The sequence below is a fragment of the Hyperolius riggenbachi genome, chromosome 3, assembly GCF_040937935.1.
Source record: "Hyperolius riggenbachi isolate aHypRig1 chromosome 3, aHypRig1.pri, whole genome shotgun sequence".
Classification (NCBI taxonomy): Eukaryota; Metazoa; Chordata; class Amphibia; order Anura; family Hyperoliidae; genus Hyperolius; species Hyperolius riggenbachi.
Genome location: NC_090648.1, coordinates 260,343,741 through 260,359,848, shown reverse-complemented (window position 1 = coordinate 260,359,848; position 16,108 = coordinate 260,343,741). Strand labels below are relative to the sequence as shown.

Genomic DNA, 16,108 nt, shown 5'->3' with positions numbered 1-16,108 from the left:
GGTAGTTTGTCTGTGGACGTCTGTGCTGGTTTTCAATGAACTAAGAACTACATTTTCCGTCTGCCAGAGGGGGAGCTCTTCTACCTACACAGGCGTACTGGCGTCCTATCAGCTGCTTCTCATATTTCAAGGATCTGATAGTTCCCTAAGTCACAAGCCAGGTGCTGGTGCTGCTGTTAAATTATAACTACGATACGGAATAAAGAGCTACTGTGCTGTCAGGATACAAGAAGATAGTCCTAAGGTGAGTGAACTGAGATAAACTTGCGCTGGCTGGTGTTCTTGTAAAATGCATCATCTTCCTTCCTTGGCAGTTCACACACATAGCAATGACCTGTACTCATCATTCAACATCACTGTATAGCAGGCAATTCATATTGCATTATATTTGCTACATTGTGTATGTTTACTATTACTGCTAATAATTATTGGATATGTTCATATGCTGTGCCTATCTAAAGGTGTCATTATGTATTACAGTATGATGCTTTTACTAATAATTATATATCCTGATCTCCATCGTTATTGATAGATTACTGATATGGTAAAAAAAATTTAACTTGGCATGTTTTTTTTTTTTTTTTTTTTTTTGCTTCACTGGATTCAGGATTAGAGGGTCTGATCTGGAGATGGATTTCTGCATGTGCTAATCAGATTTGAAAAGCTAATGACTGTATTTTTTACAGACTTGATTAATTTAATTTTGAATCTGTTTAGCCCAATTAGTACCGATATATCTGGTTCAGACCCTGATAATTCCAGTTCATGTAAAGCATTATTTATAAAGCGCCAACATATTACACAGTGCTGGACATTAGTTTAGGTTACAGACAATATTTAGGGGTGAAATACAAGACAATATATGACAATGAAATATAAGACAATATAGGAATACATGCAAACCAGATAACGCAGCACAGTATGAGTACAGGAAATGCACTGGATGGGAGCATGGAGATTAGGCAAGTTGTATAGTATGGGTGCACAGTAATGAAGGTGCATTATCAGGTAGGACACAAAAGGAGGAGGACCCTGCCCAAAGGCTTACAATCGAGAGGGAGAGGTAGGGAAGGCTCATCTCTAATGCTTACCTGCAAATTGAATGGTTTAGCTGTAATGTTCCCTATATTCACAGTGCGGACCCACCGGAGCTGTTTCAGCCACACATTGGAATCACCAGCGATTCCAAAAGCGCTAGGCTAATAAAAGGCAATTGAGGTGATCATTATTGATTTATAAAGTGCCAACATGTTCCATGGCACTGTACAAAGTAAGACACAAACATAGGGTACATAAGAATGCAGCAATTGTATACACCACTATACAAAATACAGAATTGGTAATTCTGATGACAAAAGTAAAAGGATGAATAACATGTATAACAAATTCCAAGACACTAAAGGACAAGAGAGCCCTGCCCTTTGCGATATCTCTTGGCGCATTATCTGGCCTGAGGAAGTGGGCAGAGACCCATGAAATGCGTTGCCTGTGCATATTAAAAGTTCATTTATATAATTAGCGTCTGTAACTCACCTTCGCTGGGCTGAGGCTGACAGACACATCTTTAGCCGGCTACCTTGCAGTGCTGGATCCAGGGGAGGGGAGTGAAGTGTAGACTGATGTATCTAGCGGTAGGATTTAGGGTCTAAAAGCTTGTGAAAAAATTGCACCACTGTTAGACCCTAAAATCCCAAAGTAATCATACCAATGGGGAGGTTAAGTATACATTGATGTGAATGGTGGTAGAAGAGAACAATCTTGTCACTCTTGCCAAAGATTGGATAAAGTGTGCATACTCTTCTGCAATAACTGTAAAATAGCTCCCCAATGGACAAATGTCACCTGGGATAATAGCTGGGAACAGTGTACACTGGAGCACAGCGTGAGTGCTTCCTCCGTGCTGTGCTCACGCATACGCAGTATGAAGCCGCCCATCTGTGGAAGTACTCAGGGACATAAGTCCCGAAGGGGGGAGATTTTAACAAGGATTCAGAGCTGTCCCTCTCTATAGGTGAGTATCTGACCCAGGGCTGGGTAAACTTTGCCCGGCCCAGGCTGCATGCTACAGACTGCGAGCGGCATTACTGAAATTTCTCCCTCGTCCTTCCCTGTAGAGTCGCAGTGAAAGGATAAAAACGGTTAAAACTCCCCTACTCACCACTTCCTACGTTAGGTCTTCATGGCAAGCAACAGGGCATCACATGACACGCCAGTGTATCACACACTGGCTGGCAGCGTGTAATTTGCTTGCATGTCCTAACGGCATGTCATGTGATGCCCTGTTGCCATGGAGTCATGTTGCTGAAATCGGTGATCAGGTGAGTTTTAACTCCCTGTTATCACCCGCTCGTGACTCTGCAGGAAGGGAGGTTGGGAAGAGAGGAATACAGCCACCTGACGGCAGCGCAAGTGGGCCAGATGCACTCTGCAATCCCTCATAAACCACAGCCACGCTGCTGACAAACAGCTTGTCAGAGCTGGCTGTGTTTATCTCTATAGTGTCAGTCTGCTGCTCTCCCCGCCTCCTGCAGAACTCCAGTCCCCGCCTGCATCCCTTCCCTCCCTGCTGATTGGAGGGAAGGGACCAGGGCAGGGACCAGAGCTATGCAGGAGGCGGGGGAGCAGCTGAGACTGACACTACAGATGTAAACACAGCCTCACAGCATGGCTGTGATTTATGAGGGATTGCAGAGTGCAGGGGGACCTTAGTGGGGTTTGGGATAGCAACAGAGGCTGGGCTGTATAGGCAGATCCAGCCTCTGTATGCAGATAACATTCTTTAAACACACCTCGGGTTCTCTTTAAAGTCTTGTTTTAACATGAAATAGGCAGTGGGTCAAAAACAATCCCCTTGACCCATTTAAAGGGAAAAGGACAGTCATTTGGGGGTCTCCTTTTATAAAAGTTAGATAACACATAAACCCTTCCCTCCTTCCCCCCTGTATCGTCCTAAATCGCCATAGGATGGTGATCGGCATTCTTCCCCGCCTCTCAAAGGCATCAGCCAATGAGAGGCAACGAATAACGAGCCGCTCTGAGGGACAGTCAAGTGTCCCTCGTACATCGCTGCAGGAGATCGCAGCGATGTACAAATGTAAACAAAGGGGATTTATTTCCCCTCTCGGCTCTAAACAGTCTGGTAGGTCACAGCTAGCAGGCTGATCGCGGAGCTCCGTGAACCAGCAGGGAACGATCGCGTACGCGTTCCCTGCTAAACTGCAGCTCCAGGACTTGATGCCCATCGGCGTGACGCAGTCGTTAGGTAGTTAAAAAGCACTTTGACAAGTTGTGAAAATATCACCTGGGAGAAAACTCAGGAGAAAAAGTGAATAGCATATGGACCCCTGTGTCAAAAATGTGCTTGGTAAGGTAAATGCATATTACAGATAAAAAGTGTGATAAGACTTTGTAGCTCTCTGTTTTTTCTTCAATTAAGTTTTAATCAGAAATTTAACAGATATGCTCATGACTTGTCCATACATACACATGAATTGTATGTATATTCGTGCAACAGTACAGGTAATTCTTTCCATAATTTCCATATATAGTTTACTGTTTATGTTAATTTTGTCTTTCAGTCTTCCATGAAGAGATGTTGACATGGTCACTTGCCACCATCAACTCCCAAGTGTGTGTGTGTGTGTGTGTGTGTGTGTGTGTGTGTGTGTGTGTGTGTGTGTGTGTGTGTGTGTGTGTGTGTGTGTGTGTGTGTGTGTGTGTGTGTGTGTGTGTGCACAAAAAAAAAATCACACTTTGCTAACATTTTGACTCATCCAAATATTTCTGCTAATATCACAAATAAAAATGGCATGTACAAACATTTTATTTTGTCAAAGATTTTGATAGTAAAGACAAATGCCTGTTTCAGACAACACATGTTGGAACTTATGAGAATACAAATACTGTTTTTGAAAAGGCAAGTTCTACATTATAGATAAGCAAAAAAAAAATAATGCCGCTCTGAGGGAGTTTTAGGATACATGGTACCTTGCTATTAACCAATCAGATCTCCATAATCTATAGAGGCAACAAACAGCTGCCATTTTGTTCAGAATTCTCTACCTATTGTGCTGTCAGGCTGACCCTTACCCTTTTTCAGTTTCACAATCTTTGTAATTTTAGCTCAATAAGACAGGATGTTAAAGAGGAACTGTAAGGTGAAAATATCATCACATGCAGCTCCTTCCTGATTTGCATAATGCTGATTTTAAAGGCTTGATTTCTCAGTACTTCTAGTCATGGCTCCTACACACTCCAAATGTTGACAGTATGGGGTAGGGAGGGGACCCCGTCGAAATACCTCTGTGCCAAATTATAGCCCCCCCGCTGGTTCACAGGATAGTGTTGATATCCCCTATCTCAGGAACCAGTGGGATTGGGGGGCTGTTATTTGGCACAGAGGTAGTTTGGGGGGTCCCTTCCCTACTCTCAAAATTGAAGTGTGTAGATGCTATGAGTGCTGAGATATCAAGCCTTTAATATCAGTAGAATTACAGTATCATATTCTACTGATTTGGGGGTAATATACTGCATCAATTATGTAATGTCCCTCAATAGCAGGTGTACAATTTTATCTCATTTTGTCCTATATAACAAAACATACCGTTACTCCTTCTTTAGATGATACAAGATTAAATACTTTTATTCCTAGCATTTTGGGTTTTTTTTATGTGTAACACCAGAGTACTAGAGTATTCATCAAGTTAGGCTTTGTCAGAGCTTGTGTACCACATGGTCCGCCTGGCGATACTGCAGATAAAACTCAATGGTACCCTCTTTTGGGCCAGGTTTGTCAGGGGATCTACAGTTCTGACATACACTGGGGTCTGTGTGAGTAGAAACTCCTTTACGCCATCTAGTGGATTATAACAGTAGTAGGTCAGTAGAGTACCTTGAATTGTTTTTGGTTGGTCATAAGAGCAAACAAGAGATTACTGCCACTGTCAGTTAAGGTGGTCACTAACAATACAATTTGCCAAATGATCGTTTACGAACAATTATTCGCATGAAAGAATGGAAATGATCATTTGGGACCACTAACGGACAAAAATCTCCTAACCATTCTGACCTGATTAAAGAGAACCCGAGGTGGGTTTGAAGAATATTATCTGCATACAGAGGCTGGATCTGCCTATACAGCCCAGCCTCTGTTGCTATCCCAAACTCCCCTAAGGTCCCCCTGCACTCTGCAATCCCTCATAAATCACAGCCACACTGCTGACAAACAGCTTGTCAGAGCTGGCTGTGTTTATCTCTATAGTGTCAGTCTGCTGCTCTCCCCGCCTCTGCAGAACTCCAGTCCCCGCCTGCATCCCTTCCCGCCCTGCTAATTGGAGGGAAGGGACGGGGGCAGGGACCGGAGCTATGCAGGAGGCGGGGAGCAGCTGAGACTGACACTACAGATGTAAACACAGCCTCACAGCACGGCTGTGATTTATGAAGGATTGCAGAGTGCAGGGGGACCTTAGTGGGGTTTGGGATAGCAACAGAGGCTGGGCTGTATAGGCAGATCCAGCCTCTGTATGCAGACACCATTCTTTAAACACACCTCGTGTTCTCTTTAAGGAAATCTATCCAGTGTTCGGATTGATTCCGTCAATCTGATTGGATTGCTTCGATTTTTATCCATTAGTGGTCCCAAATGATAATTTCATTATCATTATTAGGAATAATTGTTTAGAAACAATAGTTTGGAAAATTGTATTGTTAGTGGCCGCAGTTCTGCACCTGTCAACAAGTATATATATATAATAAGTCTAACACGCTATAAATGTGCACTTCTTTTATTTCAAATCTTATATAAAACCAAATAAGACAGCCTCTTGGCTCATTCATCCAATCTGCACCACGCATACACACCCACAACAGAAGGGCCCTACTACCTCTATTTCGCTTCTATGTGTGTACACAAAAATGGAAAATATTGAAAAATATATAAAAAAAATTGCAGAATAAAATAATGAGTAATTAGTCTCTCACATCAGTAGGGAACCTGTCCCAGTTATGTCCTCCAGCAATATCTTACTGTGACTTTCAATCAACATAAACCCTCAGGTTGGGATATATGCAGTTTATAGCAAGAGTTCGCACTTACAGTTCTGTAGTGTGGTGTGTTTCCACAGTTAGTCCATGCAGCTCCTAATATCTCCGTTTCCCCTAAAAATCTCACCACCACGAGTCCGGGGCCGTCTGGTAACAAACAGTTTGCACGCTGGTGTCCGGACGCGGCATACGTTACTTCTGTATGTTAAACACAAGGGTCCGCTCGCCGCACTTCGGCCCAGCCGGTTACAGCTTGCACTGGTTATTGTGGGTGACGTCACCACTAAAGATCTCTGGAACTTTGCTTACAGGCGGCCGCTGCGCGCTTCTATGGCTCGCCTCTTGTCCACAATCTTCACCAATTGTTACAAATAGGAAAGAAACCAACGCGTTTCTACCAATTAACGTTAGCCTTTTTCAGGAAGGTTTTGGTAATCTCGAGCTGTGGTCATCTTTACTTCCTAAATACTCTTCCTCAATTCTTCCATTCCCCCATATTAATTGAGGCCATAGGTAACAGTCTATAAGACTATTTGTTGACTACTTATTGTCAACAAGTAGTCTGGCTCCGTCTTCCTGAGCAATCTGCTCCAGATGTATCAATGAAGACAGGTGCCTTTTAACCTGATAAGTTATCTCTTTCCTGATTACCGATTTCCTTTTCAACAATTGCATAACTTTTTCCATAGTTGCTTTTCGTTAATCATATACTTGTACATATCAACAGCATTGTGTTTACAAATAGGCAAAAACTGTGAAAGAGCAGGAAATAAGTCATCTTCGGATCCTTGGCACTCATTACCAATTTCCTAATTTTAAAGTACTTTTCAAGGATGTTCCTAAGTGCATTGCATTATGCTATGAAGTGCTGCTTTCATGTTGAGCCTTCTTGGTTAATACTTGAAAGGGGACTTTTGCCGTTCCTGTCATACAAAAAGAAGTTCAGAACTGTAGTTAAAAGCTAGATTTATTATAGCTGTGCAGCTTGATGCATAAACAGTATTTTCTCCTTTTTTCTTTTCTTTTTTTTTTCTCTCCTGCATTAGCACTACATCCAAAAGAACTATGAAGATAACCTTTAAAAATCTTAAGTTTAATGGATTTTATACCAATGTGACCATTGTTACTCTGTATGGCATTTTGGAACACAGTATACTTTCTTGTGACTAAGCCAATGAAAAATAAAAGCAAAGTTAAAAAAAAAAAAAAAAAAACCACAAACTTTTTTTTTTTTTTTACCTTTTAGGCCAAAATTAGAAATATCCCATGAGCAATACTCCTTTCTACTTTAATGCTGCTTAAAGAGACACTGAAGCGAAAAAAAAATGATGATATTATGATTTGTATGTGTAGTACAGCTAAGAAAAAAAACATTAAGATCAGATACATCAGTGTAATTGTTTCCAGTACAGGAAGAGTTGAGAAACTCCAGTTGTTATCTCTATGCAAAAAAGCTATTAAGCTCTCCGACTAACTTAGTCGTTTAGAGGGCTGTTATCTGACTTTTATTATCTCAACTGTAATTGAACTGTTTACTTTTCCTCTGCTAGAGGAGAGTTCATTACTTCACAGACTGCTCTGAAAGACTCATTTTGAATGCTGAGTGTTGTGTAATCTGCACATATTATAGAGTGATGCAATGTTAGAAAAAACACTATATACCTGAAAATAAAAATATGAGAATATTTTCTTTGCTGCTAATCTTCTAGTAATTATTCATAGTACACAACCAATTCATTATATCATATATTTTTTTTCGCTTCAGTGTCTCTTTAATACTGCATTTTAAAAAAGGCAATTGGCTTTAAAATAGCTGCTACTGACATACTGTATATTGCAATCATGGATCAGTGGCAATCTGCGCCAACACTGGTGAAAAGGTGTTTACTCCACTGTAGCATTCTCAACTTTTAAACTGGCAAACTCTATTTGGCAATCTATAAATTGGTGAAAATGCTGATTACCCCTTTATAAATATGGTGGTTGGCGCTTGCATATAATTAACTAACTTTTTATAAAGGTGGCAGTCATTCAAGCTGTTCTTCACTTTTATTAATCTGGTAAACTGCAGATCTCTAGCAAAGTGTTATCGCTGCAGAAGAAACGCCACTTTCCTGGCAATCTGCAGTTAATGCCACACATTATGGGCCAGCTCAGGCAGACACTTGAGGGAGGTAAACATGTCATTTCTGGAGGAATTGATGCTTAAAGTGTACCTGAGATGAGGTAGGAGAGGTAATGTATACATACCTGGGACTTCTTCCAGGCTGATCGCTCCCTCGCCGTCCTTCACCACCTTCGGTATCTTCCAGCCCCAGTAAGTTGGCTAGTTGGTGCAGGCACAGTCTGACTGGTAGTGCTTCTCCGTTAGGCTCCCATGGCTGAGACCGTTCTGCCCCTGAGCAGTAGTACTAGGCAGGCACCGAATGCTCCATGCAATGGGAGCACGATGGGGAAATATGCAGGGCCATGCCACACATGCGCAGTTGGCTCCGGACCGGCAGACTTACCGGAGCCAATTACGGAAGATACAGGAGGCCGCAGAGTGCGGCAAGAGAGCGATCAGCCTGGAGGGGGCTGGAGGAAGCCCCAGGTATGTATAAATTTTATCTGCATTGCCGTCTCAGGTTTAATTTAAAGGGATAAACTGCTGCTTTGATCCATATCAATAAAAGCTGTTGTTTCTAACAATGGTACAGAGGTTTGCTGTCCGCATAAACGGCTCAATAGATCCTGTAGTTTTGTCTCGTCTTTGACTCTACTTGCAGCGTCCAGGATCGGCAAATGTTCAGTGGTCTAGTGTCCCCATGAGGGTCAAAACATGATGAGCAAATGACAGGAAGTGGCGCTGAAGGTAGCTTTTCTGCTTGGTAGTATTGGCTGCTGCACCCTGACACCTACTATGTTAACTGGGCCATAATGACTGCTTTTCTGTTTTGTTTTGTTTTTCCCACCTTCTCACATTTTTTTCACTGAAGTCTCATTGCCTGCATTTTTCTGTTCCAACAAGTCTGTCTGACCAGTGGATCCACCCACAACACTTTAATTTTCAGTAAAGCCTTGTTTTTAATAGAGTAATTTTTTACACTGTATATTGATTGCAGAGTAAAACTATCAATTGTCTGTGATTATGTGCAGGTACTTCCAGAAGACCTGAAATGTGCTATGGAACTAGTTTCGGTCGAAGATGACTGTCTTTGTCAGAGGCAAAGGTACTACGTAGAGAGGCCCATTTACACCCAGGAATATCTCCAACGGAATTTGCATCCAAGAAACAAACAGCCAGTGTCTGTTCTTCACAAAATTTCACAGTCCTGCAGGTGAGACCGACCTATAGGCATTATCACTTTTCAATAGTAAGTAACAATGTTGCTGCATAACAGGGGTAGGGAAAGAAACCATTATTTACTTTAAGTAGAGGAGAGAGAACATGGAATGACTGGCACTCGTTGCACACTGGCTATAGGCAGTTGTAAGCTGAACAGACTGTGCTCTCTACCTAAAAGAACTCACATTTGGTAACCAAGAAGGAAAGCAGGTTCGGCACCAGTCTCAATGCTTCATTAGTAATTTATTCCAACAGGTACAATAAAGTCATATGGGGGTACAAAAGGGCGGCCTGACAGCCAGGGCCGTGCAGAGGGTCCTTAAGTGGGGGGTGCTCAAATTTAAAAAAGGGGCCTGGCAATGCCTTTCCCCGCATGCCCCCCACCTCGTTTCTGGCTAGGGGGGTATTGATTGTCATGCTGCTGAATGCAGATGCTGGGTGCCATGTGGGTTCTGGGTGTAAGTACTGAGTGTCATGTGTGTTCTGGCTATGATTGGGTATCGAGTTTCATGCGAGTGTTGATTGCAAATACTTAGTGCCATGTAAGATCTTGGTGCATGTACTGGATGTCATGTGGATGCTGGGTGCAGGTACTGGATGTGACATGGGTGCGAATACTTGGCGCCATGCCTGTACTGGGTGCTGGCTATGGGTGGGCTTTGGGCATCACATGGGTTTTGAATGCAGGTACTTTGGGTGCAGGTACTGGTTAAGTAGGTGCTTGGTGCAGATAGCGGGGGCCATGTGGAAGCTGTGTGCAGGTGTGAGTACTGGGTGCAATTTTAGGCCTGGGTGCAGATACTTGGGGCTTGATTCACTAACCGGCGCTAAGTTTTAGCAAGTTAGCAGTAAAGTCTGTATCAAGCTGCTTTGGGTACCAAGGTCTAGTTTGTATTGGATGTTTTTTTTGCAGTGGGTGCTATGCAGTATTGAGTGCTGAATGAGTAGCAGATGGTGATAAACAATAGTGGGTGCCATGTGAGTGCTAATTGAACAGGGAGCCATGTGAGTGTTGGACATGAGTGAGTAGGGAGTGCCATGTGCGGTCTGGATGTGTGCCATGGGAGAGTACTGAGTCTCATATGGGTTCGGACCAAGGATGGGTACTGGGTGCTATTTGGGTGCTGGCCATGGATGGGTACTAGGTGCATGTAATGGCTTTGTAACTTGGTGACGTTTGAGTACTGTGCCATGTGCGTGTTGATTATGGGGGTATGTGGGTCTTAGGTGCAAATACTGAGTGCCAAGTGGGTACTGGGAGTGAGCACATGGCGACATATGGGTGATGGGTGCTGGCTAGTGGGGTATTGTCATGTGGGTGCTAAAGGCAGATGCTGGGTGCCATGTGGGTTCTGGGTGCTGGCACAGGGTGTCATGTGGATTCTGGCTGTATGGGTGTGTATCAACCATCATGTAGGTGTTGTTTGCAGGTACTCAGTCCCTTGTGAGTTCTGGGTGCAAGTACTGGATGTCATATGTGAGTGCTTGGTGTGGGTGCTAAGCACCAAGTGGAGGCTTAGTGCAACTGGAACTACTGCAGATGAAACATGTGGGTGTTGGGTGCAGGTACTGGGTATCACATAGGTGGAAATACTTGGTGCCATGCCTGGGTGCTAGCTATCTTTGAGCATTGTGTCATGTGGGTTCTGAGTGCAGGTACTTTGAGTGCTAGTACTAGTTATGTGGGTGCAGATAGTGGGTGCCATGTGGAGGCTGTGTGCAGGTGTGAGTAGAGAGTGTCATGTTGGGGCTGGGTGCAAGTACTGTGCCATGTAGGTGTGAGTACTGGGTGCCAGCTATAGGGTGAAGGGGTGCAGGTACTGGGTGTCATGTTGCTGTTTGATGCAAGTACTAAGTGCCATATTGAGGCCGGATGTGATTATTGGGTGATTGTTGCAAGTACTGGGTGCTTGCTATAGTGGGGGTTACTGGTTGAGTGTAATGTGGGTGCTGAATATTGGTGGGATTGCTGTAGGTGCAGGGGGTGGGAGGTCACTGTGGATACTGCTATGAATGGCATAGTTGCTGCTAGGGGAAAGAGGTCAGTGTGGTTGCTGGGGGAAGGGTAGGTCACTGTGGGTGCTGGGGGGAGAAGTAACTGTGGGTGCTTTGGAAGGTAGAGGTCAGTATGGGTGCTGGAGGAAAGGGAGGTCACTGTGGGTCCTTTGGGGGAGATCACTGTGGGTCTCGGGAGGTAGAAGTCATTGTGGGTGCAGGGGGTGGGAGGTCACTTTGGGTGCTGCCATGAATGGCATAGTTGCTGCTAAGGGAGGTAGAGGTCAGTGTGGGTGCTGAGGGAAGAGTAGGCTACTGTGGGTGCTGTGGAAGGAAGAGATCAGTATGGGTGCTGGAGGAAGGGGAGGTCACTGTGGGTGCTGGGAGAAGTCAGTGTGGTTACTGGAGGAAGGAGTGGATGCTGGGTGTTGTGAGAGGCCACTGTGGAGCTGGCTATGGGAGAGGTTACTATAGGTGCTGCTTTTGGGACGGGACGTCACTGTGGGTGCTGCAGGGGACAGGAGGGTAGCCACTGGGGGAGGGAAAAATCACTGTGGGTGCTGGGGGAGGGATAGGTCAGTGTGGGTGCTGGGGTAGGCAGGATCACTGCTAGAGCTGGGGAGGGAGAGGTCACTGTGGGTGCTAGGTGGAGGGAGAGATCACTGTGGGTGCTAGATGGAGGGAGAGGTCACTGTGGGTGCTGGGGGAGGGAGAGGTCACTGTGGATGCTAGGTGGAGGGAGAGGTCACTGTGGATGCTAGGTGGAGGGAGAGGTCACTGTGGGTGCTGGGGGAGGGAGAGGTCACTGTGGGTGCTAGGTGGAGGATTTCTGTCTGGGCCTCTTCACTTGAAAGTGTCCCAGGCGGGGGTGGAGCTTCCCACGGGTGGGCGGGGCTTATCGCGATCGGGGGCGGAGCTTATTTTGCGCGGCGAGAGGGGCTTTTTTTAAGATTTTAAAAAGGGGGGTGCCTGGGCACCCAGAGCACCCCCCTGTGCACGTGCCTGCTGACAGCCATTTCGGCCAATGTTGGCCTCTGACGAAGCAGGGGAACCTGCAAACGGCTGTCAGGCCACCCTTTTGTACCCCCCATATGACTTTACTGTACCTGTTGGAATAAATTACTACTGAAGCATTGAGACTGTCACACTCACCTGCCTGGCAGGCATCAGAGGTCACGTGCGCGTGTCCATACGCACGCACACGCGAACGGGCTGAGTTTTATGGCTTTTCCACATTGTTTACGGTGCTACGCAACTGTTGTGCGCGTGCAGAAAGTTGCGCATGCGCAGTCGTTCGGCACCAAGTTCAATTTGCCACAGTATATAAGCAGCACTGCCCTCTATGACAGTGCTGTTGGTTCTGACAGTTTGTGGCATTGTGCTAGTTGTTCCTGGCTTATATCCTGTTGATTCCTGTTGTGACCCCGGCCTGTGACCTCGACTATTCTCTGATCTCCACCTGCCCTGATCTTTGTTTTGTGACCCCGACCACTAATCCTTCTCCGCCTGCCCTGACCTCTGGCTTGTGACCTCGACATCTCCAGTCTGCCGCCTGTCCTGATCCTTGGCTCGTTTACTGAACTCCGGCTTAAATCTCTGATCCTGCCTTCTCCACGTAGCACTGTCATTCTGTTCTCCAAACCACTGTGGGATTATTCTGAGCGCAACCTGGTGGGCACTAGGCAGCTAAGTTTCCACATCCCCCTCAAGGGGTTGTGGTCCTGCTTCCCCCTCAAGGGGTCGTAGGTGAAGACCCGTGGTCACTTAGACTCTGCGCTCAGGTGGTCCGTATCGCAGTGGGGCGGTCAAAAGTTCCCCAGTACTCTAACACCTAGGTTCTCAACATGCGGTACGCGTACCCCAGGGGGTACTTCTGATGGTTCCAGGGGGTACTCGGGCTTGATATACTTAGCCAAGAATAACAAATTTAGAGTCTTAGAAAATTATACATCTTATTTAAACAGCACCAAATTAGTATTTTAGCTAATTAAAAGCAATAGTAAATGCTTGGAATTGTTTAGAACCAATTATAATGTACTATGATTAAATATATATTTGTCAAGGGGTACTTGTGATAATGTTTACTATGCTAGGGGGTACTTGTTGAGTACAGGGTTTTAAAAGGGGTACATACCAATAAAATGTTGAGAAACACTGCTCTAACAGACTGGTGCCGGACCTGCTTTCCTTCATAGTTTACTTTTATAAGCATTTTTGAAGCAGAGCTATACCATCCACTTAAGCCTGTTAAACAAATCAGACCCCCGAGTCAAGATAATTAATGTAATGCTGGCGATTGGCAAGCGCTGTAAAATCGCTTGTAGTTGGCACTGGACCTTATGGGGATTCCATAAATCTGCAATAATCCTGTCTTGATGTGATAAGTCTTATTTTGTAAGTAGTTATCACTAATGCACTGAGGAAGTGAGAGTAGGAGGAGCCCTTTAAAATCTTCTGTTGCTTCCTGTAACTGTTAACTAGGTGGAGCATTCTCTGTGTTCCCCTGTCTCTTTATAGCTGCTAAAGTAATTATGACTTCAGGAAGAGGATGTATTTTGACTTCCCTTAATCCGCCGCAGACAAACTGTAATTGCCATTACTTGCATAAGTGAATATGTCTAATCCTATCCCTGTCATGGAATAGTGTGTTTAATCAGGCACTCCTTAATGTAGTAATTATATAATACAGACTGTAACAATTATATTAAGGAGAAGAATATATCCTATTGGTTCTCCATTTTATAACTTTGAGGAACAAGTATACTTGCTAAATACGAACTTCTTTAACCACTTCAGCCCGCAGGTGTTTACACCTCTAGGACAGAAGCAATTTTCACCTGTCAGCGCTTCTTTCATTCATTTGCTAATAATGTTATTACTGCTTATTACAATGATCTATATCTGGGTTTTTTTTCTCCACCAAGTAGGCTTTCTATGGGTGGTACATTTTGCTAAGAATTATTTTATTCTACATGCATTTTAACAGGAATAATAAGAAAAAAAAAGAAAAAAAACATTATTTCTCATATTTTGGCCGTTATAGTTTTAAAATAAAATGTTCTAATGTGCATAAAACCCATACATTTTATTTGCCTATTTGTCCCAGTTATTGCAACGTTTAAAATATTTCCCTAGTACATTTTTTTTCAGTTTTGCATCCATCACTAATTACAAGCCCATATAGGCAAGAGATAACAGTAATATACCACAACATACATATACATCACAACATGCATATTAAAAAAAAAGTCCCTAAGGTAACTATTTGTTTGTTTTGTTTTTTGTTTAACCACTTCAAGACGAGAGCAACTTTCACATATCAGCGCTGCTCCCATGAATTCACCAATAACTTTATTACTACTTATCACACCGAAATGATCTATATAGTTTTTTTTTCAGGACAAATTAGGCTTTTAGCATGTGATAATTTTGTTTAGTAATTACCTTATTTTCTATGCATTTTAAAGGGAAAATAAGGGGAAAAAAACACTATTTCTCCATTTACATTCAGTATAGCTTTACAATAAACAGTGCTAACTATAAGTTAAAGCCACAAATTGTATATACTTATTCATCCTGGTTATTAAAACATTTAGATTTTGTTCCTAGCACAATGTATGGTGACAGTATTGTATTTGGAAAGAAAGGTGTCCTTTTCTGTTCTTTTATTTTTTTTCTTTCTCGTTATACACTATCAATGATTACAACACCTTATTTGCAAAAATAATAGTATTATACCCTCATGGCATACATATTTAGAAAGCCATATTCCTAAGGTAACAATATATATATTTTTTTCTTTTATATTCTGTAACTTTGTTATCATTTTACAAGTCTTTTATTTTGGTACAGAATATGCGAACATTTAATTGCTTTTGATTCAGTTTGTGATTAAAAAGAATACACAAGACATGGACCTTAAAGCGAACCTTAAGTCAAGTAAAAAAATGATTTACTCACCTGGGGCTTCCCTCAGCCCCCAGCAGCCGATCGGTGCCCTCGCAGCTCCGCTCCGATGTCCCAGGACCCGCCGGCGAGCACTTCCGGTTTGGCCGTCACCGGCCGACAGGCATGGGAACGCGAGTGATTGTTCGCGTTCCCAGCCTGTATATCGCCCCTTATGCTGCTATTGCGACCAGGAGGTCGCAATAGCAGCATAGGGGGTGATATACAGGCTGGGAACGCGAACAATCACTCGCGTTCCCATGCCTGTCGGCCGGTGACGGCCAAACGGAAGTGCTCGCCGGCGGGTCCTGGGACATCGGAGCGGAGCTGCGAGGGCACCGATTGGCTGCTGGGGGCTGAGGGAAGCCCCAGGTGAGTAAATCTCATTTTTTTTTTTACTTGACTTAAGGTTCGCTTTAACCCAAAAACTGTCTAAACTGTATTCTACAACTTATCACGGTTAATGTTACCACATCCCAAGTTTGATCATAATTTTGAAAATTAATTTTTATGTTTTGATGGAGTTTGTCCCTACCTACTTTTTATGTGATGGGGGTCCAAGCTGTAAGACACACTAAAATGTATTCTACAACTCTGTTAAAACGATACCCCATGTGCCACATTTAGTAAAAAACTGGTGGTGCATTGGCCACAAATACAATGGATGTATATATATGTCCTTTGTCATGAAGTGGTTAAACTGTCATTTTTATTTTTTAATTAACGTTTGTGTGTGTGTGTGTCTTCATTTCATGTGTCATGTATTTTATTTTTCCTACTTCAATTGTACTTTTTTGG

General features: G+C 43.6%; 1 protein-coding gene across 1 annotated transcript in view; it reads left to right on the top strand.

Moving 5' to 3' along the window:
- Positions 1-142: 142 nt before the first annotated feature.
- SLC26A5 (solute carrier family 26 member 5) overlaps positions 143-16,108 on the top strand; it is a 101,933-nt gene continuing 85,967 nt past the window's right edge. Inside the window, exons 1-2 of the mRNA XM_068272678.1 lie at positions 143-244; positions 9,181-9,362. Of these exons, the coding sequence (XP_068128779.1) occupies positions 9,208-9,362 (155 nt within the window). The 5' untranslated portion in view covers positions 143-244; positions 9,181-9,207. The remainder of the gene's footprint in view (positions 245-9,180; positions 9,363-16,108) is intronic.